Source organism: Hetaerina americana, unplaced genomic scaffold (genome assembly GCF_022747635.1).
Source record: "Hetaerina americana unplaced genomic scaffold, ioHetAmer1.1.p SCAF_37, whole genome shotgun sequence".
In the NCBI taxonomy this organism is placed as follows: Eukaryota; Metazoa; Arthropoda; class Insecta; order Odonata; family Calopterygidae; genus Hetaerina; species Hetaerina americana.
Genome location: NW_027286952.1, coordinates 978,952 through 1,005,332, shown reverse-complemented (window position 1 = coordinate 1,005,332; position 26,381 = coordinate 978,952). Strand labels below are relative to the sequence as shown.

The 26,381-nt window shown below is 38.0% G+C and overlaps 1 protein-coding gene across 2 annotated transcripts; it reads left to right on the top strand.

Moving 5' to 3' along the window:
• The first annotated feature begins 564 nt into the window (after nucleotides 1–564).
• Nucleotides 565–25,614, top strand: puml (pummelig). Of its 2 annotated transcripts, XM_071589397.1 has the most exons (8): nucleotides 565–859; nucleotides 1,182–1,258; nucleotides 7,212–7,457; nucleotides 13,201–13,375; nucleotides 14,271–14,425; nucleotides 18,312–18,429; nucleotides 22,008–22,194; nucleotides 24,228–25,614. In XM_071589397.1, exons 1-8 carry the CDS (start codon nucleotides 816–818, stop codon nucleotides 24,348–24,350), a joined length of 1,125 nt encoding a protein of 374 aa, XP_071445498.1. In that variant the 5' UTR covers nucleotides 565–815; the 3' UTR covers nucleotides 24,351–25,614. The 2 variants fall into 2 exon arrangements, with proteins under 2 accessions (XP_071445498.1, XP_071445499.1); XM_071589398.1 differs by lacking the exon at nucleotides 1,182–1,258.
• Nucleotides 25,615–26,381: the final 767 nt, after the last annotated feature.

Below are 26,381 nucleotides of genomic sequence, written 5' to 3'. Positions count from 1 at the left end.
AATTCAATGAGAGTTTGACGAGTTGGAAACTCCACATCATTGGAACTCCACACTTGCGTAGTATATTACAAAACTGGATTGTCAAGACTTAATTTTTCAAAGATAAACATCATGCATATCCTTAACATAGGAAATGCAACAAAGTATCTTCTCACCTATTTTTGAATGCAGGAAGTAGGTAAGTAACTAAGAGAACACCTAAATCAGATAAGATTTACCCGAGATATAAGTGCAAATAGTATAATTAAGTAGCGAGTAAAACTGTTTTCTGCAATAATATTGTTTGACACTTGTTAGTATTTAGGATCATTCTATTATTGATGCACCAAAGAGACTATGTGCCGAGACTAATTCAATCCAACTACACGAGTTTTTAAATAGCCTTTCTGAAGGTATATCGTCTTCATTTAATACCCTTAGCTCATCTTAGAATGATAAGAACTATGGTAGTTCATCATCTTCATTGTTGAAGAACGTTTCGGTATAGCCTCTACTGTCTTCTCCCTACCTCCTATATATGCTTCTCAGCTGTTTTCACCATCCGACAACGCTGCAAAAACCTACTATTTCGACATTCTTTGAGTTGATGTGTTGAAAGAAGTGGATGTCACCTTCGGTATTATCATGTTATCTTCAATGTTATAAGGATTTCTGATAGTAAGATGAAAAGAAGGATGGGAAAGTATTGCTCATCAAAAACGAAATAATGTCTTCGAGGAAACGATTGCCCATTGCGCGCGCGAAGGTGTTGGTTTAACCAATAGTTACATGATAATAGTTTCGAATGTCACAGAAGTTCGCAATTTGTAGTAGTAATGGCCCTAGTCACTATGTCCGATGCTGAAATTGGAAAAGAAAGGTAAGCAAATGAATGAATGCATTAAAAATGTAATTGTGTACGTACATCGTATATTTAAATTTACCCATGTTGCGGTCATGAATAAAAAGAGTAATCACGGTCACTGTCTTAACACGTGAGGTATCCACCTATTTAATTCATTGTCCGAGATTTTCTACCAACAAAACAGAAACCTGTGTTTAGCTAGACACTACTCGCTTGTTATAATGTTTGACATGATTCGTGCGTACATACAATAAGGGGTCAACGGTATTTTTTATAGTTAATCAATTGAATAAAGTTTCTGGTGCAACTTAAATTGCCATTCTCTTTCAAATTCAAGTTGGTTCTGGAGTTGGTTCCGCTGGAGCCGGACTTCGTATGCTATGCTACGATCAGCTGAAAAAAAAATTTTATCACGTGAGTATGAAAGTATTCTGGGGCTGAGAATATTGGTTTTTCGTGCTTTATGACGGTATGGATATTTTCAATTACGGTGTTCGTTATTGCATTTAGTTAACCCCTATTCCGTGTGTGATTATGTATGTACATCGTATTGTGAAGTCCTGAAATGTGGGCAACCCCCCCGTTCTTATTACATGAACTTTGGCAAACTTTCAAAAGTATACATTATCTGCTTTATCGCATGTCGAGATTGGTATATTTAGTCTTGGTTACCTACTAGAAATATGAAGAAAGGCCGAGGTTTCTGTATCTTCTTCTAAAATGTGAAATTCATGGCAGTGGCATCATCCAGATGTATGGTATTGTCTTTCTCAGGATCTAAGTCTCCCAAACTATGGGGTCTTCTGTTTTATTGTGGCGTTAACCATGTTCCCTACATACGGATGCTACTAAGAACGAAGGCATTCGTATCTCCTTCAAAATCTGGCTTATACTTTTCGATTGAGGGCTAGGTTACTGATAACGGTTTGTAATACTGTAGAAAACTAGATTGCGGTATTACTCAAGAAAGCTCGCATGTTCTCGATCACAAATCATCACGGGCGTATAGCTATGTAAACCGTGTACCAGGTTTGCGATACAAAAGCATTTTCTAGGCATTACAAGTTAATTAGTTACTACTAATATCTTTATTATTTCATCTCGTTATTTTACTATGCTAAAATATAGGTATCTAAAATATATGTATGCATACATTTTTTGGTATAAAATACAAAAAATGTATACATACTTACAAATGGTCATAATAAAATATAAATGATTGTAGCTTGTCAAGTCCTGATGCAAAGTACTCATTCAGGTCATAAAAACAACTCTCGATTAAAAAAGATTTTAATCTTAATTTAAACATCTGGGATGAGTTTCTATCTTTAATGCCTGCTGGTAAGTGATTGTAAATGTGATCAATGCCAGGATAAAGGGGTCCTTTTTGAAACAGAGAAGTGAAGTTGCATTACATACACCTTCTTTCTTTGTCTTGTGGCATATCAATGGACAATCTCACTTTTTTAAACAGCCACATGTTTTAATTAAATGAAGAATGCAATGCATCTTTTCACTGTCTTTTATTCACGTACAACCAGTTTCAATGCTCAAGCGTCATCATCAGGTACAAATTACCTGAATTAAATTTTGTACCTGATGATGACACTTGAGCGTTGAAACTGGTTATACATGAAGAAAAGACAGTGGAAAGATACATTGCATTCTTCATTTAATTAAAATGAATTTCCACAAAGTTGAGCTGTAAACAATTGAGCCACATGTTTTTGCTAACAAACATACATACATGATATAGGTACTGACATGTCACAAGTAAGATTTCAAGATTAATAAAACGTGGTCTAAATGAATCTCTTTTTGGAATTCCAGCCATATATCTAATAACTTTTCTGCATGATGAACTGTTGGTTAATACCTGTAGCAGAGCCCAAAAAGATAATTCCAGAATGCATTCAAGATTGGAAATTACCAAAGTAGGCTGTTCTTAAAACTACTTAATCTACAACCTTTGCTAGGTTTCATACTGCATAGTAAATTCAGGAAAAATTACTGCATAAGTGCCTAATATGTTCATTCCTGTTTAAGCTTTCATCAGTTGTTAAACCTAAAAAGTTAGTACTGCTAACTTTTTTTCAGAAGATTATCTTTGATGTAAAGATCGCATTTAAGTGGTTTCTTGATTTTCTTAAAATGTGTATAGTTTGTTTTTTTCAAAATTTATTGTAAGCTCATCATTAACATTATACTCTAGCAATGAGTTGTTTTTGTTACTTAATATTAAACTTGTGTTGTCTGCATAAAGAATTATTTCATCGCCCTTTACATAGGTTGTTTAATTATTTATATAAATTCAGAGCAGTATGGGACCTAGAATACTTTTGTGGCACAACAAAGTTTACGTATTCTGTAGTGAATAAGCAACTGCTTTGTATATTGTTGGAGTAGGTGCCTATAACCTCCAATACCTGCTCTCTCTTTTCAAGGTGGGATTTAAACCATCTGTTTGCTATTCTCCTTATTCCACATAGTTATGATTTTTCCGACAACAAAGGGTGTTCTACACAGTCAAAGGCTCGAGAGAGAGATAATTAAAGATTCTCACAGTGAATTCATTATTATCTAATTCCGTCCCAATTTTATTGATGAGAAAAGCTGAAGCAGATCTGGTGCTTCTTCCCTCTTGGAAACAATGTTGGGCTGAATTTAAAACTTCAAAAAATAGATCAGCCTTTCTTTTGTTAAATATTCTATAATTATTTTAGAAATCAGGCAGTAGCGATATTGGCTGAGAATTCCCAACATTCTCCCTGTCTCCATTTTTAAACAGAGGCTTAATTATCGATATTTTAAGCAGGTCTGGGAACTCTTCCTTTGCGAAAGACTCATTTATGATATGAACAAATGGCTTGAAAATTACACTTACGCATTTGTTAATAGCCATGACTGGAGTATTGTCAATTCTAGTAGATTGCTTGTTTTTTGAGATTATATGCAACATTCAGTAATTCTTTTCTGTGACTGGGAAAATAAAGATACAGGTGGATTCATGATCTTTACATTGAAAATCAGCGATTGACAACAGGCTGGGCCTTTTTTAAGGTTTGGGATATGTTTATGAAGTAAGTATTCATAAAGTTAGCCAAACATTATGAATTCGAAATTTGGTCACCATTTTCATCGTTGATCGTTAAGTTTTCTATACTTTCTACACTTTCTTTTAGTTTCTCAGTTTGCAATATTCTACATAGCTGTTGTTTTATTTCTGGCATTTGCAAGGAAATAATTATAACTAGTTTTTTGGAATTTGTCAGAATGGAAGCATATTTTTTCTTGGCCTTCTTGTATTCATCTTCAAGGATGGGAATCTCCCTCAATTTCTTTATCATATCTAACTGTTTTGAGTTTTTGGCCTGCTGCTTTAACTAAATTTCTTACCCAAAATTTTCTACTTGCCTTATGTGGGGCAATAAGTTTTTTTGAGAAACAGCTATCAAATACTAGTTTAATATTTTCAAGTGAGAATTTATACTTTCCGTGTGCAGATGTTAAGATATGCAAATCAGCCCAGGATATGTTTGACTGTATATATTACAGAAATTTTCGATTTTTTCTTATGTGTAAAATCTTTTAGGTTTGCTATAGTTTGAGCAGTCCCCACCACCGATTGAGCGTAGTGGTTAGGTAGATTTAGATCAATTGCAGAAACATCAACTTGGTCAGCCAATTTATCGTTAGCAATTATATAATCAATATTGGTAGCCGTGGTTTTGGTTGGTCGTGTAGGCAAGTGTATCAAAGATATTTGACCATAAAATTCTAATAGGTGGCTCAGTTTGAGCAAAACTTAGCTTTAAATTAACATATCAATGTTAAGATCATCGCAGACGATGCAGTTTTTGTTCTTTTCCATCATGAATTTTAACACTTGATCAAAAAATTCATCTAAACTTCCACTTGGGGGGTGTGTGCAAACAGATCACATAAGTATTTCCCCCTGGTATTTTCAACAATTCGTTTGCCAAAATTTCAATTTTTCTTTGACAATGAACTTTTGAAATTCTAAAATTTTCTGCTGGCAATTATTTATGACGTAAATACATGGTCCACCATTTTTAAATATAGAAGGACAATAATAGTCAGCTAACTTATCGCTAGTTACTTGAGTGGAAATGATTTCTTCCTCTCTGCACCAATGTTCACTTGTGCACAAAACTGATATAAATATTGTAGCATAACATAACACGTATTGTAATATAACACAACGCACATTGTTGCAGGAGAGGTCTTTCATGTTTTTCGTCAAAACAGAAAAACTTTAATTTTGTGCGGTCATAAAATTCTTTGTTTTGGGTGGAATAACTCCATAAGGAAATTCATCCAAAGTTGACAAAAGTGTATGGGGACCCAGCTCCTTCAATATCAACCGTTAAAAAGTGGGCAGCTGATATTAAATATGGTCGCACATCCCTCGGAGATGACCCACGTGAAGGATGGCCAAAAACCGCAACCACACCGGCAGCTATCGAAAAGGTGTATGATATCGTGTTGGATGATAGGAGACTGGAGGTGAGTGTGAGATAGCTAAGGCCATGGGGGATATCGCAAAAAAGGGTGCAAAACATCTTGTACAAATAAATAGGGGTGCAAAAGCTTTGCGCAAGGTTGGTGCCGCATTTGCTGAATGCCAATCAAAAGCAAATTCTCAAACGATCTTTGCAGCAATGTTTGAATCGATTCAAGGGTGAAAGGATTGATTTTGTGTGGCAATTCATCACCATGGATGAGACATGGGCCTACCACTGTACACCAGAAATAAAACAGCAGTCAAAGCGGTGGGTGTAAGCTGGTGGTTCAGCACCGAAGAAAGTAAAGTCAATGGCATCTGCCGGAAAGTCATGACGAGTGTGTCTTGGGATGCCAAAGAGATTCCGTTAATTGATTACCTTGAAAAAGGCGGAGCAATTACAGGCGAATATAATTCCAACCTTGTTGACCAGCTGGATGCCAAAATTTGCCTGGATTGAAGAAGAAAAAAATCATCTTTCACCAGGAAAAAGTACCTGCTCATGAAGGTGCGTTGGCGATTGGAAAACTACGAGATTTGGGGTATGATTTGCTTGGCCATCCCCCCTATTCTCCTGATTTAGCACCCTCAGACTTCCATCTGTAATCAAGCTTGAAGAAATTTGTTCCTGGGAAGCACTTCTCGTGGAATGAAGAAGTTGAGAGGGCCATATATGGATATTTTCACAGCCTTCCAGACTCTCACATCCAGGAAGTGATGTTGGAGAAATGCTGGACCAATTGTTTTGAAGTCAAGGGAGATTTATGTAGAAAAATGATTCAAAAGATAATGATTCAAAAAGATAAAACAGGAAGATGATATAGGAAATGGAAAGTAGAAGCATTAACGGGAGTAATAAAAAGGAGCATCTGTAGGCTGTAGAGAAAGTCATGATGATGAAAATGCTGATGATGCTAGTAAGGGAAACTCGTGCTGATATGGGTGAGACATTGCTTTTTATGGCCCTATTGTGCGTACACTTCAAACAAAGTCCATACACTTTCTGACCTTCAGTTTTAATTTCCATTTGCTAGTATTGTTTCGTTGTGGTGGCCATTTCCATAAAGTGTCCTCAGCTCTGATCTGAGCCCCACCATCAATATATTGATCCTCCACTTGTTACCATCTTGCCCACCATTGATCGAGTTGAAGTCCTTGTGAAAGTCCATGAAGCAAGTAGAAATCTTCCCTTTGCTGAGCCTTTATGTCCATAAACTCATACCTTCTTTGACAAATATGTATGTTCCTTCTCCCTTCCAAAACCTAAGTTGATCTAACCGTGAGTAGTTGTTTCCCCTATCCTGCATTCTCATGGAGATTATTCATACCATTTATATTAATATTATATTCAAACTTGTGGTCCTGTCCTTTTCTCGTTTACTGCATTGCTCTTTCTTTGCATGGGTGATCAATATTGATTCAGAAATATTAGACTATTATCTAGAATGTAGCCTTCTCCCTGGGCAGCATGGTTGCCTTGCGAATAGTGATTGCTTCCAGCCAGGGAATCTTGTGTTCAGATGTGGTGTGGGATGCCCATGGAGTTGAAATAGAAGCAAGTTGATTTTCCGTGTGCCTGAACTGTGCTGGATGTTCCTCTGAAATACCCTGGATGGATATAAGGTTTCCGCACGGGTCATTGGGCTTGGTATGAGGAGAGGCCTGCCCTCGTGTATCAAATACAGCTTCGCGGTTGGTTCCTGTGATTGTGTACCATTCTCCCGAGCCTTACGGAGAATACTTAATGCGCAGTCATGGCAATCACTTGGCCTTGCTGGCCCTGCATTGCTTTGAGTGGCCATGCGCATGCCTGTATTATTGCTTGCATTCTCCTCCTTGCAGATTTAAAGACTGCCTACAGGGGTTGGTATGTGGACATAGGATCGGTCGTGGGCGAGGGGGACCGTGTGTGGACGGTGAGCCTCAATCAGGCACAGGCGGGTGGCGCCTCGGAGGGAGGCAATGGCACAAGGCAGCAGCGAGTGCCTTTGGTCCTGCTGCATGGACTCGGATCGGGATCTGCACTCTGGGTGTTGAATTTCGATGCACTTGCAGTATCTAGACCAGTGTATGCCATTGACTTGTTGGGTAAGTTTATGTTTTTTTTGTGGATATATAATTTTGTGGTTATTGCATGCGGTTTTTTTTTCTTTTTCTTTTCTAAATTACGGGTGGTGTCCTAACACCCCCTGCCACACGCCCTTGCGGCAGCTTGCGGGGTATTAAGTAGATGTAGATGTAAGTGATTGACAAAGAGATAAATTATAATTATAATATTTACTGGTCCCAGCACTTAACAAAGTAAAATATAGACAAGTCACTGAACAAACATTCAGCTGTTTCAGTGTTCCGAAGACTCCAGAAACTTGTCCACACTATAATAGTATTTATCTATTAGAAAATGCTTGAGATATCTCTAAAATGTACCCGTAGAAGGAGCAGATTTTTATGCCTGGCGGAGTTGAAAATTTTGATGGCCACATGAAAGGGACTCTTATGTGACAAACCAGAAAGTGGCAGAATAAATGTACATCAACACTCTGTTGACTATATGCCCATGTACTTGAGCTTTTTTGATTAGTTATTTCATAGTATCCTTAGCATACATACATAAGTAATAAATATACAATCAAGGTAAAAATAGTGTTTGCAAGTTTTCCAGGGTTATTTTTGGTTTGCTTTAGACCTAATACTTCTTTTTTGCATTATAAAAACTACAGAAGCCAGGTGATGCTCTCTAGAAAATAATTCCATAGTTCATATTTGACTGAAAGTTGCCATAGTAAACCATTTTTAGTTTATTTAAAATCTACAATGTTTGTAAGATTTTGTAGAATAAATCTGCTTTTTGCCCAAGGGGAACATAGCCCATTGGTATGGATCCCCCAGTTTAAGGACTCATCGATAGACAAACCTTAAAACTTGGTGCTGTGTACATACCCTTTCTATGGGTTTGCCTTTTAAGCATAGGTCTGACTGAGGCACTTCCCTTCTTTTTTAAATTTCATATAATTTGTTTTTAGTACATGTACAGACAGTTTTTTAACGTTAAACCATTTTTCTGAGAGCAACAATGAACTTTTTGATATTTAAGTTATTTGCAAGCAACTGCTAGGGTGTGTGGCAGGGTGTGAATACACACCAGACTAGTTTTGACCCGAACGTGACCTTTCTGCCATTGAATGATGTTATCACGATCCCTTATCGTTTGTGGAAAAAATGATATCTTAAATCTATCTCTTCTACACTTATTCTCTCTAATTTTATCGACATCTTCTCGCCTACCATAATATAATTGGGGTAATAATGTATTTTCAACATCACTGCTAAAGAGGCATCCTTCCAATTTATGCAAGAGATTTTATCTGTAATTTACCCTTCTTTGCTCTGCGAGTGATTCTCAGCCTAGCTCCTCTTATTATTTTGATACGCTACTAAGTTTATCATAACAACGTTTCACAAATCTACATCCTCTACACTGCATGCAATCCAATTTGGCAATCAATCAATCCAACTTTGTGAGGATCACATATACTTGCAGCATATTCTATAAATAAGGCCTAACCAGCAAAGCATAACATTTCTTTTTGACCTTTTCATCACATTTGCCCGGTACTCTACTAGTAAATCCTAATTTTTTGTTAGCTTGTCCATGTATTTGCCATATGTGTTTCATCCAGGAGAATGATGTCTTGTTGCTCCCATTTCCACATGTCCTTCGGAGGGATCGGGGTTTGCCATGTACTAATGGAAGCTATGGAAAAGCAAAATGGCTGGTCACTTAACACCGCCTGTCATACACCCTTGCGACAGACTTTGGTGAAGATGTAGATGTAAAAAATTTGGTATAAATTGAAAAGGCATTCCCTATACATTAAAAAATTTCCGTTCACTGGAACATGTAATAGTTGTAGTTTATTCACTTTGCAAAAGTTACTTATTTAAGGATTTCTACGTTATTGATGCTGGATTGCATGTGAATATCGTATATTTCCAGGAAAAGTGGATGAAGCGGGTTTTGACCGGCAGTGGGATGTTGAAGACTGTATTAGAGGGGAGAATGTTAGGCGAACGAGGGAAGGGAAGGAACAGGATAGGGATGTTGGACGGGATGAAGGGAGGAAGAAAGTGCTCAGAGATGAAGAGAGACTTGATGTAGAGTAGGTTGCTGGATTTTGTTAGGAGTCACAAAATATTTAATAAGTAGCTGTGGCCATCCAAAAACCTACCTTAACCGGTAGATTACCTATTAATAATAATAGTTATATATTTCCTCTCATGCAGAGCTAGGATATTGGTATGCAAAGACAAGAAATCTTTCTTTTAAATCACCCTTGTGCAAAGCCAAGCCCTGGGGTTATATGTAAGAATTTTACAGTTCCAAATTTGTTTGCCTCTTATCACTCCACTTATAATTTAAGGCATCTCTGGCTGCTCATTGTCAGTACTTAAATTTTGCCAAACCTGTTAAAATGAAGTCTTGATATCCCATAACTGCAGGGCACATTTAAAAGCCAGTGCTAAATCTATTGCTGAAAGTTGTAACTCATGCATGTGTTGTGGTTTTCATGTATGTTATACCTTGTTGCCTGAGTATTAATTTTTATCTGTTGGGACAAATTAACTTTCAGCCAATTGGAAAATCCAAATTTGCAGTAAATATTTCAGGTAAAAAGTATAAAAAGGAACAATAATCAATTATGTGAATACAGGGCAAACTGCGTGTGCTTGTGAAAAGTGCAAATAGTTTGGAGTCGGTCTAATTGATGGAAATGGGATCTGTATACAGGTCATGAGAAGGGATGGGAGATATTTCCCACTGTATTTTCTCAAAACATCGGAATAAATAAACTACAATTTTTTTAGGTCAACGCATTGGTGTAGCCAATATTTTCCAATATCTGTTCCTGATGTGTGTTTGACATAAAATATGAATTACACTATTTATTTGGTAGTCTACCGTTTTAAGTAGGTTTTGAATGGACACAGACTAAACATCCTACTTTTCTTGTTCTTGTATGACAAAACCCAACCTGACCTCCCATGCTAAATTAGACTATTCTTCAACATGCTCCCCTCTTCCCTTCAGTCTCTCTGGGGCAGGGCAAATCCTTAATTCCTCTAACAATGCAGTATAAATTTTTGGAAATTTTCTTTTCATTATTCTTCTGTCCCATGGACTCAGCTGTTTTGGACTTAGGGTAAGGGGTGTGAATGCAAAAAGATTCTAATAGCTGTGCCATCATTTTTAAGGGCCATTTTCAGTTCTGAACTTGTATTCGCTTTACATGACCAACCTCTAAAATAGGTTAGTGAATGGTGTGGTAAAAATTGAATTCCTCTGACAGTAAAAGTTCAGCTTGTATGAGTTGTGCTTGATCCTGCTGATAGGTTGGCAGCACTGAGTTTGGGTGTGCCAAGGGTGCCGTTTCAACATCCGAATCTGGCCAAACCCTCAGAGCCTATCTGTCCGGTCTGCAGCTTCATTTCCCAGCGTGCCCACTCGGTCAAAGCCCAAAGGAGAGAGATGTGATAGAGATGTCTCTTTTTGGCCCAAATTTTGAAGACGTAGAATGCCTCCATACCACCTCCGCCCAGTGAAAATTTGTATTTTTATAAAAAAATCAGCTGACTGTTGTTTGCCTGTCTGAAAGCTAACATATCCTCACATCTCTTAAAATGCATTCGAGTTTTTACATTGACAATATTCCACCGCTTCCAATACTGTCCATCAATTGAGGTGTGCCATGGCTACCTCGGGAGCACTTCAAAACAACCGAGGAGGTCTCGTTACAAAGGCTTTATCACCCTAACTGCACCTTATGTCTCTCAAATCTTGATGAGTAAAGAGATTATTAATTTAATTTAAGTGCAAATTGAAACAACTTCCCCTGCTCCATCTCAGAAAGGGAATGAAAATCAAAGAAACAGGCTTTCCTTGGAGTGTTACCCTCAGAAGAGGAAACATATTTGCTCTTCTACTCAATTATTCGTGATGTTATTAAAATTGTGGCCTGCACGGAAGGAAGTGTGCGAAACTGAAGTGGGGCTGGTTGTAGAGGATGATGTTGAGCCGTGTTTTGCTAGGAGAGACGAGAATTATGTGGTAGCTTGTGCCCATCGGAAAACCTACCTTAACCTGTAGATTACTGATCATAACAATTATAAAAAAACATAACCATTCTCATACGAGAAGGGGTCTGAAGAACCAAAATTTTATTTTCCTTAATAGTGACTGGCATATGTGGTTACGTTCACTGTCACGTGTGATTGGATTGAGATCAGCCTTGGAGTAACTTCGTTGAACTCCTGCAGATTTAAAAGAGGGACCAAAGTGGTGTCTTCTTTGAATTTCCCAAAGGCTGAAATCGAATTGACTGAGGGTTGACAGAAGTGTATGAGTTTAAACTCATTCTTAATCCAACTATTGTGCTGCTAATCAACTACCGTCTGCATGGTTGAATTGTGATTAAATAGATGATGATAAACATTTCATATTCCTTTTCTTCATTACCATCCACGTTAGGTTTTCTACCCTTGTACACAGTCATGTCTCGAAAATGTGTATTTATCCATCCACTCAGCAATCAAGTTCCCAAACCATGCAAAACTTAACTGTTTATCAACATTTTCCCTTATTTTATTAAGTTTTACAAAAGAGCCCTGCCATTGGCATCCTCCTCTTTACCAAAGCTTCTTTAGCTAATGCAAACATTGTTCTGATGGTCTCAGGACAGTGCCCGGCTTCATCTAAAGAACTTTCTAGATAGGTGAAGCATTCTACCTGATCAAGTTCATGCCCTCCAACATTAAGCTCAACTTAGCCTTGGCTGACTGGCTAACTTAAGTATTCTATCCATCTACAAATCTGATTTGATGATGCCCACATCTACTTTCGTTCCTATCACTTGGTCTTCTTCCCATGCCTTTCTAATTGCTTATTGCATGCATTTGTTGAAAAGTACAACATACTCTGATCCCCACTGCCCATCCAGATTCTCCATCCAATACCCTCACAGTCTCACATGTAGTTACAACTTTTTAAAAGTCTCCTACTTCTCCAGTCTGCTCTTTATCTTCTGCAGTATATTCATTAACTGCACCAGTTTAATTTATAAAAGTCCTCTCAAGATCTGCTAAGTACACGGTTGAGGCTCAATGTAAAGAGAGCTCTCTACACTTATCATAACAAACTCTCATTATTGCTGACGGTAATTTAATAATCTCCTATTAGACAATCCTCGGGTCTTTTCAGGATGTTATAGCCATCAATGTGTATTTTACGTATTGAATAGATTTTACTGCTGCTTAACCATGCGGATATCATGCATTGGATAAGGAGGGTTCTGTGATGTCTGGAATTTCCATTTGAATCCACTTGTAAGCAATGGCAGTGCCATGGACAGCCTGATCTGCTGTCCCCCCCTGAAAAACCAAGCCACGGAAGGTCCCTTTGCTCACAAATTATGAACAGGTATCTGGAGACGGCTGAAAATGCTTGTGTGCTAGGCCAAAAAGTGAAGTGGCAATTCATCAATTTCCATTTTTATACGGAGATTGAATCAGTCTGAATATTTAACCTGGAAGTGGATGCCAGCCATACTCCTTTCCACCACAAGATTTATTTTTAATGTAAACTGTATCTTGGGTATTACTTGTTATGAAGAGATTCTCAATAGACTTACCATATCCAGTTCCATTATATCTGTGACCTCATGGCATCATGTACACCCCTATTATTTCCAAAAAAAGTCAGTTTATGAAATTTGTTACTTATTTTATTTTTGTGGGAGGAAATATTTTGAAGTAAATAGTTGAATTTTTTCATCAGGATTTGGTCGGAGCTCTCGCCCCGTATTCAGCTCAGATTCAGTGGAGGCTGAAAATCAGTTAGTGCAGTCTGTTGAAGAGTGGAGAAGAGAAATGCAGTTGGACTCAATGATCCTGCTTGGGCACAGTATGGGTGGGTTTCTGGCTGCTTCCTATGCAATCAGATATCCTCAGAGGTGAGTCCAAGAACAAAGCGCTTGACTACAGTGTCAGGTCAAGTCTCTCTGAATTCTCATTTGCACAAATTCAAGGTGCACTGAGTCTCTGACAAATGTGAATTCGAATTACAAAAATCTACGTTCATGGGGAACCAATGTCACTTGGCGTAAATGTAAGCTGTTTAGCAATCTGTGGAGCATACAGCTCTATTTGCTGCAAATTGACTTGAGTGATTTGATGTGAAGTTCAAAAGGACGATGGATTTAAATCAAATAGTACCCATTCCAATTATCCAATATAGCATATTTCTCATGCCTCCTACTTTTGCGTGCTTCAAATTAGCATTATGTACTGCACAATCATATATTAAGTGCATGGTTAATTACTAATTTCTCTTTTCTATATGCTGTTTGACTCAAATTTTCCCTCAAATAAAAATTTATGAAATCGCAATATTTCAGGAGAAAAGTACTGTATATACGGTAAAATCGTTTCCATTATGTAGGAATTTCCCGTATTAATGTATGATTTTTGTATAAAAAATTAAACCTTAATCCGCCGTCATTTTGAAATTTCTTTCAGGAAGATTTTATTTCTTAATTTTAATGCAAATATTTATATGGAATTTAAATGTCACCATAGCAATGTTAGTCATCTGATTGCAATTTGTGATAGAGTAAATTTTGTGTGACTCTCTGCCAAGGATGAGTGTGCATGCATTGCTGGAAATGCATCCCTCAGAGTCCAGGGTGGTGGCAAAAGATTTTCTGATTTCCATTTTGATATGTTCACCTGCATGGTGCTGCTCCCAAGCTAACTTTCAGGAAATTAAAAAAATCGAGTGTGTTCAGGAAAGATTTTACCTGGAACGAATTATAATTAAGTGAATCACCAAAGTCAACTTATTTTCAGAATTAAGCATTTAATACTGGCAGATCCTTGGGGTTTTCCTGAGAAACCTGATGATCTTCAGCGCCGTACAGCTGTTCCATTGTGGGTGCAGGCGATAGCGTACTTGGTGCAGCCATTGAATCCCTTGTGGGCTGTTCGTTTTGCGGGACCCTTTGGTATGTTGTTGATTTTTAATTGTTCTCCATGTCAGATTTTGAAGACACAATAAATGCTGTCTAATTTGATAGGGTTAATAATTTAGTCCACGTCAAGAAAATTTTGGGTAATCAAATTTCCTTCGTGCAAAAGTAATATTTTTTAAACAACCAGGCCGTGGGCTCTCCATAGTTGCTAAAGCCCCCTCTGGATTTACACATCCAATGGTGATTCATGAGTTTTATATCTTATTTATGATTAAAAAGCAAATTTCTTCAATGATTTGTTGGTACTATTTGTCATTGGCTGTTTCTCTGTTTCTCATTGAAAACTCTTTTTTGTACCTTATGGCAGATTTTGCGAGCATAATTTGCATCTCTTGTGCTCACAGATTAAAATAGTGAATTATTATGATATCACTCACTCTATACACATCTATGGTACACATCTATGGCTCATTTTTCAGCATTGAGCTCCCTGTTTGAATATTGTTGATATTCATGCGTGGGAAATTTTTTTACACATTGTATTGCTAATCTTGGCGTGGCCATTGTAGACCCCCAAACAATCCATTCGGAGTCTGGTCATTTACTGATGGTTGCCTATGAAGGTATCATGAGAGAAAGCACTGCTTCACTTTGATGAAAAATATGTTTAACTTGCAAGTTTTAGTGAATATGGTTGAAAATAGTGATAATAATTTAAACAGTACTTTTTTCCATTCAAAGTTATGAATGAACTATTGGTACAAGAAGCATTATAAATATGGCCATGCAAATGCTGCTTGTTTTGCAGATGTGGTATTTATGTTTGAAATAGATAGCTAATTCTCTCCTTGCTATTTGCTGAATCTTCATAAACCTAGATTATTAAGATTGTGGGATCTTTTGGCAGAACCGCTGTCAATATCTTTTGACAGTAGCACCAAAGAAGAGTGGCAGTTTATGAAAATGCAAATTTGAGCATTGGGCATGGTGAAGTTATTTGAGAAATTGGATGCAAATGAGATTCCTTTCAGGAGTTTGCCATTGCTTTGCACACCACCCGATCTGATGAAGGTCCATCAATTAACTATTGGGTCTCAATTAAATTCCCACATCATGGAATGGCAGGTTCAGTAAATTATGTTACCCACAGCTGAAAGATAGCATGAGGCCAACCAAAGGTGGTATGTGCCTTAAGTGAAATAGGAACGAACGGCACCAATGTACAAAGCTTCATGAAAAACATTCCAAATACTTGCATATGAGAATTTCACTGCTGGCAGTGGAAGGCTTACGAGGATGCATGACTTTCATGATGAGTGGACATCAGTGCTGATTTTCAAGATGGTGACTCCTGATAATAGGTGTGATATTTGCTCCCGAGAATTTAACTGAAAACCAGATATCTTTGGAATAAGATTCTGGCTGTAAGTCATTTTTTCATCAAGGATGTGTTGGCCAAACAAAATCAGTGACGACTACCATAGCTGATAGCTGGCATTTATTATTCCATCAGTGTGAAAATGTTTTTTTTTGGCCCATGTGATGCCTTTAAAAAAAATGGAGTGCAAAGGAGATGAAGTTCTTCAGACAGCAAACGATTCAAGGGAGGCAAACTAATGAACTGTCTGGACATAATGAATAATCAGACTAAGGAAATACGCCGTGCTATGAAGGTGCCCAGGGAAAACACATGAGAAGTGGAGTATAATGCCGGGTGATGCGAAAACATCGATCACTAATGCAATGGAACGTGAAATGGACATGGGCAAAATGCCAAGGAGAAGGAGTGGAGCACGGAACAATTTAATTATGTTCATTCTGCAGCTGGTGATCATTATAATACGTAAATATATTCCCAAGGAGAGGCTACCTTATTCCTCTGTAGCTCGCAAAGGAAAATTGCAGCCACCAACTGAGAAATGGCAAACCACTACGCGCCATACTAGAAAAGAAAAGGAAGACCATTCAAAAAGTCTTTAGTCCAACCCAGGATATTTTTGTCTATGCCATATAGTTCTAGCTTTGTGAGTAGTTTGCAATGAGGTATTTTGTCAAAGGCTTTCTTAAAATTTAGAAAAATTGCGTCCACTGGAACATTGCTCTCTCCCGAAATATGAACATCGTGAACAAAAAGCACAAGTTGTGTCCTGCAGAATCAACCCTTTTGGAAACCGTGCTAGTTTCTCATCGATAACTCTTTGAGTGGCCAGGCATCTCATTATCGAACTAGTAAGTGTATGTTAGAGGGAAATAGGTCTATAATAGCTCAATTCCTCTTAACTCTCAGTTTTAACTATAGGGATTACATTAGCCATTTTCCTATCTCTGGGAGCCTTGTGATCTACTAGAAATTTCTTAAACATGATTACTAGAGAAGGTGCAATTTCCCCTGCTAGATCCAAAAATACGCAAGCTGATATTTTATGTTAGGGTTAATATTTTTGAGCAAACATTCTATTACAGTATGTAAAATTTAGATCTTGGCAGCGGTTGGCAGAAATGAATAGTTAAGCAATCGAAGGCATTATTTGAGACATTGCTGAAAATGCTTTGAAAGAATGAATTTAATAAGTTGTCGTTTTCCAAATTGCTGGTTACTCTTTTGCCTCAATCATTTTTGAGTGAATTAACTGTAGACTTATTTCCTTGAAACATCTCTGACATACAGCCAAAATGATTTTGGACTCCTGTTTATATTTTTCAGCTTATCTTTTCCTTTTGAATTCTATTAATGTTTTCCAAAATTCCGTCTCGGCATTTGCACTAGATATCTCTTATAGTCACGAGTAATCTCATTCCTTTTTTGTCGCCAGGAATATGTTTCCTTATATTTTGCATCTTGATGTGGCCTTTGACATCATAATGGATTTCCAACATCCACATTGTACCATCTAGGTTCTTTCATAAATTTGCTTAGAATGAACTTGTTGACTACCTAGTGCGTTAATCTCCTTGACGTGATTCCACATATCGTCAGTTTTTCGGTGCTTACTATCTATCTTAAAATTTGCAAATGAGCTCTGTAACATGCACTCAAACCTATTAGAGCCCCTTTATTTGTACAGGTAAATATTTCTTATAGGCTTCATATTTCGGACCCATAGCATCCACTGCTCTGTGGCCACTAATTTCTTTAATAATTTCTATAGTTAAGAGTTTTTCAGGTATGTTTGTTGCCAAAAAGTCAAGAATATTATCGGGCCAAGTGTGGTGAATTGACAAGTTGATGTATGGAGTTCAATTTTAAGGAATGTAACTGTGACTCGCTGTTCTTCTTTGTCTTTGGTCCCTTTTTTCAAAATAAATGTGCACCTATCAATAGATTGAACTTTAAGATTATATTGTCACGATCGTTGTTTTGGGATGAGAAAGCATTGATTTCCTGAACTAGTTCAGTTTTTAACCCTAGAATGGTAACTGGGGTGAAAGAAAAACTCCAGAGTGGATGAAAATATCGCTATATAAAATAAATTTTCTCTCATCCGATAAACTTTGAAAAAAAAATCTTTGTGTCACATGATTCTACTTTGAAAAACAAAAAAAATGAGCCCCCATAGGACTCTCATGGTCATAATGGGCATGAGATACAAATTTTTGGGAATTGTTATCAGAATGGGGTGAAAAAAGTATCGTTGCCGTTCTATGGTTAATAATGTTTGTCATCCAGAGACCTGTAGAATGGACGTGCATTGATTCTTTGGATTCAGATCTGTTAAAATGGTGCATTCTGGATTATGCATCTCTGTTGTGCATTTTAGAATGTTAACTGTTCTTTGTGTGTTTTCACTATTAAAAAAACTGTCACTTGGTCGTTATGGAGTGTGGAGGTGGTGGTTTAAATTTGATGTACCCTGTTAACTTGATCATTATCAATCTGTGGTGCTGTACCCAACCTAATTCTTTTCATTTCTTTGTTCAGGTCAGTGGCTCATTCAGAAGACTCGACCTGACTTGGTGAGCAAGTTCTCTCATGTTGTTCCAAATGATGAGCAGATCATATCACAGTACATTTATCAATGCAACGTACAAAATCCCACGTAAGTTATTTTTAATGGAAAAATTCTTTATGATGAAGTTTTTCTTTGTACATCATAGATTAACTCTGGCTTTGTGGAAATAATTTTCAAATGATTATATACGGTTCGAGGAAGAAACGGTTATATATTAAAAATACTTGTATAAAAGAGTGGAAGGGCAAGGCCATAGGCATTCTCAATGTCTTTATGAAGAAAAATTGATTTTGTCACTCAACATGAAATTTAATGTTTCGTCTCTTTTTAAAAAATTGTGCCATGGTTAGTGTATTGGCATCCCACTGTGAGTGTCTGAATTCGAATCCTGGAGGGGGCAGGTATTTTTCAGTGGTATCCCAATCCATATTTGGAGTGCTCTGTAGATATTACTTTGAGTGGTCATCTGTCGGATGGGACGTTCAACAGTGAACCTCTGCTCGGTCACCTTTTGTCACCAAAACTAACTCTGGCACCAGAGAACTTCATCGGTGACTTTCAGAAGCTCGTCGAGGTTCTTACCAGAGCGAACCTATATTTGTTCAAGTAACAGCAGAAGAGAATGCATTGCCTCACCAGAAGCCAATGAAAGGCTGCTATTTTTAAACAAATTCCAGTGGAGACTTGGAAATCAAACCCCTGCTTGTTTGTCATTCAGAAACTCCACAAGCCTTTGAGAAGTAAGTCCATAACATCAGGCTAAATGAGATTTGGAGGTCACGGGAAACTTTTGACTTATTTTATGCGTATGAGGCATCGCCATAATAAGGCAGTGTATCGCACATTAGAAATTTATTTAATGATAATGCCAAGTCATGTTTTCACATAATTTTGAAGCATCGTCTAAAACAAATGTCTCTAGACTGCTTTCTAGGAAAAAATAATTAGGATTGTATAATAAATAATAGACTAAATATTTCTGATTCCATTTTGTTTTTACTAGTTGAGTTTGCATTCCCTGATAGAAGAAAAGGTGAACGTGAATCACAATCCTAAGCAATGTGTAAGTAATTTTCTTTGAATAAACCTTGTACATTATTTGATTGTTGGCATAAAAAAATTCATGGAGCATAGGAAGTATAGGCGCAATAGATCTGGGGCAATAGCTGGTTGCGATGTCTCTCCCTTTACAAAAACTGCTATTACCAGCTGCACTTAAAAGTGTCTGGGGAAACTCCCTCTATCACAAACTCGTCTGTGACTGTAGCCTGTGGTTGAGGAATAAATACTGTCTACTCCTTGAGAAGTTTAATTGAGAAGCCTTATGCGTATCACCTTGCTAATAAAGCTTTAGGACTTATTACCTATGGTTTTGGATGTCCTTGGTAGTTAAATGTTTCCATTTGTATTGGCACTTTTAGAATTTGCAATTCCGAACTAAATCATCTGGACAAGTAAAAAGGGTTTTCCTTGTGAAGGATTTTGTGGTGGGCAGCTAATGAAGATGGTCAGATCAAGGACTTGAGGAAGATGCCCCAAAAATGGCATTGTTTAGCCTAAAGAACGCCTATTTCCTTATGGAATAGCAAATTTTACGAACCACAAAAAGGTGCCGCTGTAGGTTCCCCCTATCTCCGGTGATCACTATGTCGTGTGGTTGGCGGCCGTGACATCATCACAGAATGAGAGGGCCGTATTCAGTTTATGCATCTTTTATTTAACCCTTATCAAGCAATGGGGCTCGGGGAGTAGGGACGAGTGAGCGGTGTGGTCGTAGGAGCCTACGACCATTGGACACAGAGGCAGGGTATTGGGTGAGGAATGAGGAAGGGAGTCGGGTCATCAGCATAGGTGCAGGGAAGGGAATGGGTTGTCTCTGGTGTGGTCGTAGGCTCGACCGACGGACTCAGAGACAGGGTATCGGGTGGGGAATGGGGAAGGGAATGGGTTGTCTCTGGTGTGGTCGTAGGCTCGACGGACGGACTCAGAGACAGGGTATCGGGTGGGGAAGGGAATGGGTTGTCTCTGGTGTGGTCGTAGGCTCGACCGACGGACTCAGAGGCAGGGTATCAGGTGAGGAATGGGGTCCTGCTCCAGGAGCGTCTTGCTTTATATAGCATCGCGCCTTTGGGGGGAGGGACTTCAAAGTAGCTACATAGTAGCAACAAGGGAGAGTTAACCGATAGTGGGGGTTTCCGAGAAACCCACACTACAACTAAACTATTTGTGGAAAAATTTGAGAAGGTATGTAACTTTGAAAATGCTGAAATAGTTATGCAATGAAGCCGCTAATTTCCACAACTCATTTGGGAGACCAGAAAAATCCACATGAAATCAAACAACTTCAATAAGGAAGACACTTACCTGCTTTTCATTGCCTGGAAACATGTTTTCAACTGGAGAGCAGATAGGTATGCAATTAGCCAGCACAAGCAGAGGAGAGAGGCAAGACTGGCAAAAGCCAGCATCAAGCACTTCTGACTTGAAGATGCTGACTGCAACAGCGGTGAAACTATCGCGCCAGAATTATGGACCAATGCGGAGTAAATCCCAGAAGACTTGAATCTTCTAGTGGGGTTTATATTTGTGAGAATATGCTCCGAAGAGTACAAAGAAAGTTAATGAATTTGTCAGGTGAGATGTTGACATTGTCACTTTTGTTGGCATTGGAAGTTGTACTTTTGCTTAGTATTCACCAAGCAGCTTTACATTGAATTTTAGTTTAGGAGATGTAAGTTGTATTGGCCTTCCTCTTTTCATCTGCCAATTAAAATCTCTAACCTTTCTTGGCATCATTTTATTGCTTGTTTAACAATTCACCATTTGTACTTTACTGTCTAGTATATAACTGAATTACCCACTTTCTCATTTCTTCAAGTTCTGTTCAGGACCATTTTTTCAATATATGGAATCATTGCCATGCATACATTTCAGAGGAAAACATTTGTCAACGCATTGTATCAACAGGTAATGGGAGTAATTAAAAGTTCAAGCAACCGTTACCAGTTACTGAAAAGTCTCCTAGGCTGTACTTAGCAGAAGATATTTACAGTACGGTGTACTATCCACATTTGTCTGCCTTACCTTAGAAGTTTTTCTACCACACACTATCTTTAGTTCAACTTAAATGATTAATCCCTGTACAAGATCAGATGTCAAGTAATCCCTTACTGAAAACTCAAATAGAGTGGAACCTCGTACTACAGGTCTTACTCATTCCGCAATATTTCACCGTAATGACTTCATAATCAGTAGCAATGTTGTCTAAACAAGGAGACCATTGTGTTGGTTCAGAAATAGTAAAAAAAAAATCATGATTTGAACTGATTAACAAGTATTAACTTCTCTTTGGTTGTGGAGCTCATGTTAACATTAAAATCTTTAGTAATAATTGCTTTGCAATCAAATTTGAACAGCATACCCTACACCATAAATTTCTATCAGCATAGATTCAATTCACTATTAGGTGATCTGAATTCCCTATGGTGGCAGAAGTTTGAGATGATTACTCAAACTATGTTCCAGTCAGGTAGGGCATTGTTAAAGTAAAAATTCCTGTATTAGTGTCACCATTATTACTACTTCGCTATTATTGTCTCTTTAGTCATGTGATCATTCTAGAGTCATAAACCTTAAGCTGCATTTTTTCCATATCTTTTGCAAAGAGGAGAGAGTGCTTTCCATGCCATGATGTCAGGATTTGGCTGGGCAAAAAATCCTATGGCACCACGCATGGAAAGCTTAAGTAAAGATGTTCCGGTGACCCTGCTGTATGGTTCAAGGTCATGGGTGGACAATACGGCCGGGGAGGAGATCCGCAAGAGGCGAGCAGGCTCGTATGTCAATGTCCAGGTGAGGTGCTGCAGGCAGTGTAATTTGACAGAGCCCAAACATCCTTTTAAATATTTTTTCACATTCATGTCCATTATTCACGAGGTGGGAGTAGTTCTTTGGCCTAGATCCAGCTTTGTTTTTTTATTCCAATTGGCTCTTAGTGGAAAGTAGGCTGTGGCACAAGTTAATCAAACCAAATCATCAAAATATGAAGTATTTTTAGCAGAAGGCTATATTGATCCCAAAGGTGAGATTATGATGCTATTGAAATATTTCTAAAGAAAACTTAATGCCTCTTTAAGAAAATAGTATAAAATATGGTGCATTAATCACATCCTTTAAAAGTCTCAATTTCAGTCTTCATTTGGAAAGTAACACGAGGAGTGTGTGTGTAGGTTGCCTTCGAATGCTTAATTTGTAGTTAGCATTCAAAGGCATTTTGTTGCTGAAGCAAATTAATTATGCTGCAAAGTATAATTAACATGGGTATTACCATTGGTAACCCAGGAGGCATTAATGTTTCCTGGGTTACCAATGGTATCTTTTTTATCCATATATTGTAAAATTCAATGACAAGGATTTTTGGATTTTGCCTAATTTTCAGCATTCACTCATGTTCCAGCAAGGCATGGTATGTTTCAATGTTGATGGATTTGCCATGGGTCAAACCATAGAAATTTATTACTACTACTCATTTGAACTGTTGTTGGTTTGGGTGCATCTGGACAAAAGCTTCCAGATTCATCAGTAAAGAATAACTTTGATGAAAATAAACCTCCTTATGCCAGCAGTATAATTTAATGATTCTGAGCTATTGTCTGACTCTGGGGTGAGTACATTTCGACCTGCTAGCTTTGCATCCAATTATCCACCTTTGGTGTGTCTCTGGGGCTCCCCCCTAGAAATGCTGCCCTAACAGCAAAAGAACAGGACATAGATCGTCAGAGGGCTGACACGCAGAGCTGGGTGCTGCGGCCAATTTCACGGTGATCAATGGATGCATTGGCACACCAGTCACGAGTGTTGCCTTATTACGACCATAAATGTTGGCACTCAATCGCCAAAACGTGCACCATCCCTGGTCTTGGGACAAAGCAGATGCATCAGTACCAAGTTCCACAAAACACTAGATTACTGTAAAAGACTCCTGTAACTAGGCATTTAATATTTCTGTTACGCTACCTTAAGATATCTTTCCGTGAGTAAGAACCTTTTAAATTTAAATCTAGGCCAGTATTATGCAAATTAAAAGGAGATTTATAAAAAAGGTTAAGATTAGGATTGTCTGAACAATCCCTAGAATTTCCAAAACCTTAATGCAGTTAGTAATATCATTGGTGTAAAATACTTTTCGGATGAAGTTATTTTCCATTTTTGATTTTGAAGACTATCAAGATTCTCTCCTTATGCTTTTGTTTGCTTTTTAATAATTTATTTCATATCATCAATCCATTGAGTTTAAATTTATTAATGTTGGTGGCTATGATTCTTGACCACTTACCCTATTCACATGATCTGGCTCCCAGCAACTATTTCCTCTTTCTAAGCATTCAAGTTTTTAAATTGCTCGGGGGACGGAGATTTTGAATTGGCGAGGAGGTTGTCATGTAAACGCATATTTTGTGGGGAAAGACATCAAATATTATTTGTACGGGTTAAGAAAAGTTGAGAGCATTGCTGGGAAAAGTGTTATCGACGTAAAAGAAGAGCATGTTGAAAAATGTAAATGAATCTGAAGAAAAAAAGTGTTGTTTACTTGGTCAGTCAGAAATTTTCAGACTACCCTTAAATGTACTAACTGCATGCTGTAAACCTCAGCACTGGCCAAAGCGAATGCAAGACTGTTGACTTAATTAAAAGACAATAATCCTCAATACTCTAATATCATCACATGAAATGTTTCTACTGCCACATTTGCATTATCCTTGAATTTGCAGTGGTGGCGCTCATGATGTATAGCATGGCTTCTATGTATAATGTGTGCGCTTACCTCCAAGGTGTCCTTAAATGGTGCACGCCACCATGATTTGTGGTTGGATTATATGTTGCAGGTGATATCTGGGGCTGGGCATCATGTGTATGCAGACAAGAGCGAGGCCTTCAATAAGCACGTGGTCGAGGCCTGCGAGTATTCTGATCCATCTGTCACCTCCAAGACGGTGGCGAACCGCTGAGGCTGCAAGCAATGGAGGCACCCTACAAGGGACGAGCAGGAGGCACTGGGGTGAGTGCAAGGGGCGTGCCTAGCCCCGTGAAGGTACCTTGTGATGAAGATTGGTGAGTGGACAATGGCCCATCGCCGACATCCAAGATTGGATTCTGGACCAGTTGGTTGTTTCGAGCGACCCAAGGAGTCTCTAGCTGATGTAACTTCATTAAAATTACTAAATTAATAAAATCGGGTCATGAACAGAAAATTCTCAGGTCATACATCTATAATGTTATCCCATCTTATTTGGATTGACCCACTTTTATTTAAGATGGTTAGGAGTGGTAATATACCCATGGAAGCCCGTTATTGCATGCCAGTGGAATTGGCGGCTGCATCTCCCTTCTTGGTATGATGTTCAAGAAGCCTCCTGCATGTCCTTAGTAATTGTCCCATAATGGGTACACATGAGACCAGGGGCATCCCTCCGTTTATCGGTGATCACCTTTCATTGGACTTATGCGCAGTACATAGGAGCGCCTCATTTGCACAAGTCGAGAGGAAGCATTTTGATGGCCCGCATTCTCTCTCTCTCTCCATTGATGACTTCACTTGTGGTCCCACCCTCATCTTGCGGTCCTTCCCATTGGCCCAATTTACGGCATCCCACTCTCAATACATGTCTCCCACATTTTATACCGTGAGCATATGCTGCTTCCTTATTCAGTATTTTGAACCCGAGGAATTCATGGCAGTATGAATCGGTATAGATGAGGGTAATAGGGCAAATTTTATAAATTATTTTCCTTGAAAAATGCACATAGCTCCTCAATTGTTTTGTGATTAAAGCCATGAAAAAATTAAAAACGTAAATGATTAACCTGGCATCCAAAGAACCCTGGTCTTACGGAGATTAAGTTGTTCCCCTCCCTTGATTTTTCTCGGCACCAATTGTGAAAGGACGCTCTGTCCAAGAGGTGGGTGCCTCCTCACCTCTGTTTTGCTTTCTGCTCTCCTTCATGTTGATACAATCTTGTGTGACAGTCATATTTTTGATGTTATGACACCTTTCTGTGATTATATTCCGTTATACACCTTTCTATGATTTAAGACTCTTGCATGATTTGCCAATGTAGCAACATATTGTGTAAATGAAACAAAAAGTATATATTATACTTACAAGGAAGATGTATTTTACTTCATGTGAGAGAATCAATGCAAAGTTCCTAGAGAGGTGTACAGGATGCTACATGTAGAAATCAACTTTTCTATTAAATTTCCTAAGTAAGGACATGGGTTTTAATGAATTAACTGTGATAATTTTGTTTTGTTGAATCATTTTTAAATAGTTAAATAAGAGTATATTTAGTGTATGAAATAGATTAAGTAGATTCAATAAATATGCCTTGGTGAACTTGCAATGTAAGGATCCATGCAAGTTTAGTTTTTGTGACCTTACAGAATAAATTATACAAGAACCAACAAGAACTGAGAAAAGCATCACTGAAAATTGCAAATTCACTCTTGTGCAATTTCATTATGGGAAGATTATTATGAGATGCTGTTACTGCTACAGTTATTTTAATGTTTTATCAAGCACCAAAGCTGAGGAATATGTTATCAGTTTCATTGCTTAAAGAACTATATTTCTGTTAAAGTTTATATTTGATATGCATGCTATTAATTTAAAGAAACCTGCGTTATTATTCTATCATCTGAAATTCATGAAAAACTAATTCAAAGACCAATAAAAATTCACAAGTGTGTTTTCACATTTCTTAGCTTGGAATTATACATGTAATTCTTATCTAAGTTTCATATAAGTATTTACCCGTCACCATTGACCTATAATGTCGCAATGTATCTCCGCCAAGGCTGCGTCTTGCCAACATAATGTGCAGTGCAGCTAAGAGAAATTGTATGCCAGACTCTTGAATTAAGAAATTCCAAAGCATTTTGGTGACAGGCACGCATGTGTGGAGGCCTGCACACCTGTGACCACAATGGGGGCAGTGCAGTACGGGAGTGTTTGTTGTGTCAACACGGCTGTCTTTGG

What these genes read in the sequence shown, in the direction of transcription:
- puml (XM_071589397.1), top strand. Translation starts at nt 816, where the DNA reads ATGGCCCTAGTCACTATGTCCGATGCTGAAATTGGAAAAGAAAG. An exon ending in GCTGAAATTGGAAAAGAAAG is followed by an intron (nt 860 to 1,181) that starts GTAAGCAAATGA and finishes TTCAAATTCAAG; the next exon opens with TTGGTTCTGGAGTTGGTTCC. An exon ending in GTATGCCATTGACTTGTTGG is followed by an intron (nt 7,458 to 13,200) that starts GTAAGTTTATGT and finishes TTTTTTCATCAG; the next exon opens with GATTTGGTCGGAGCTCTCGC.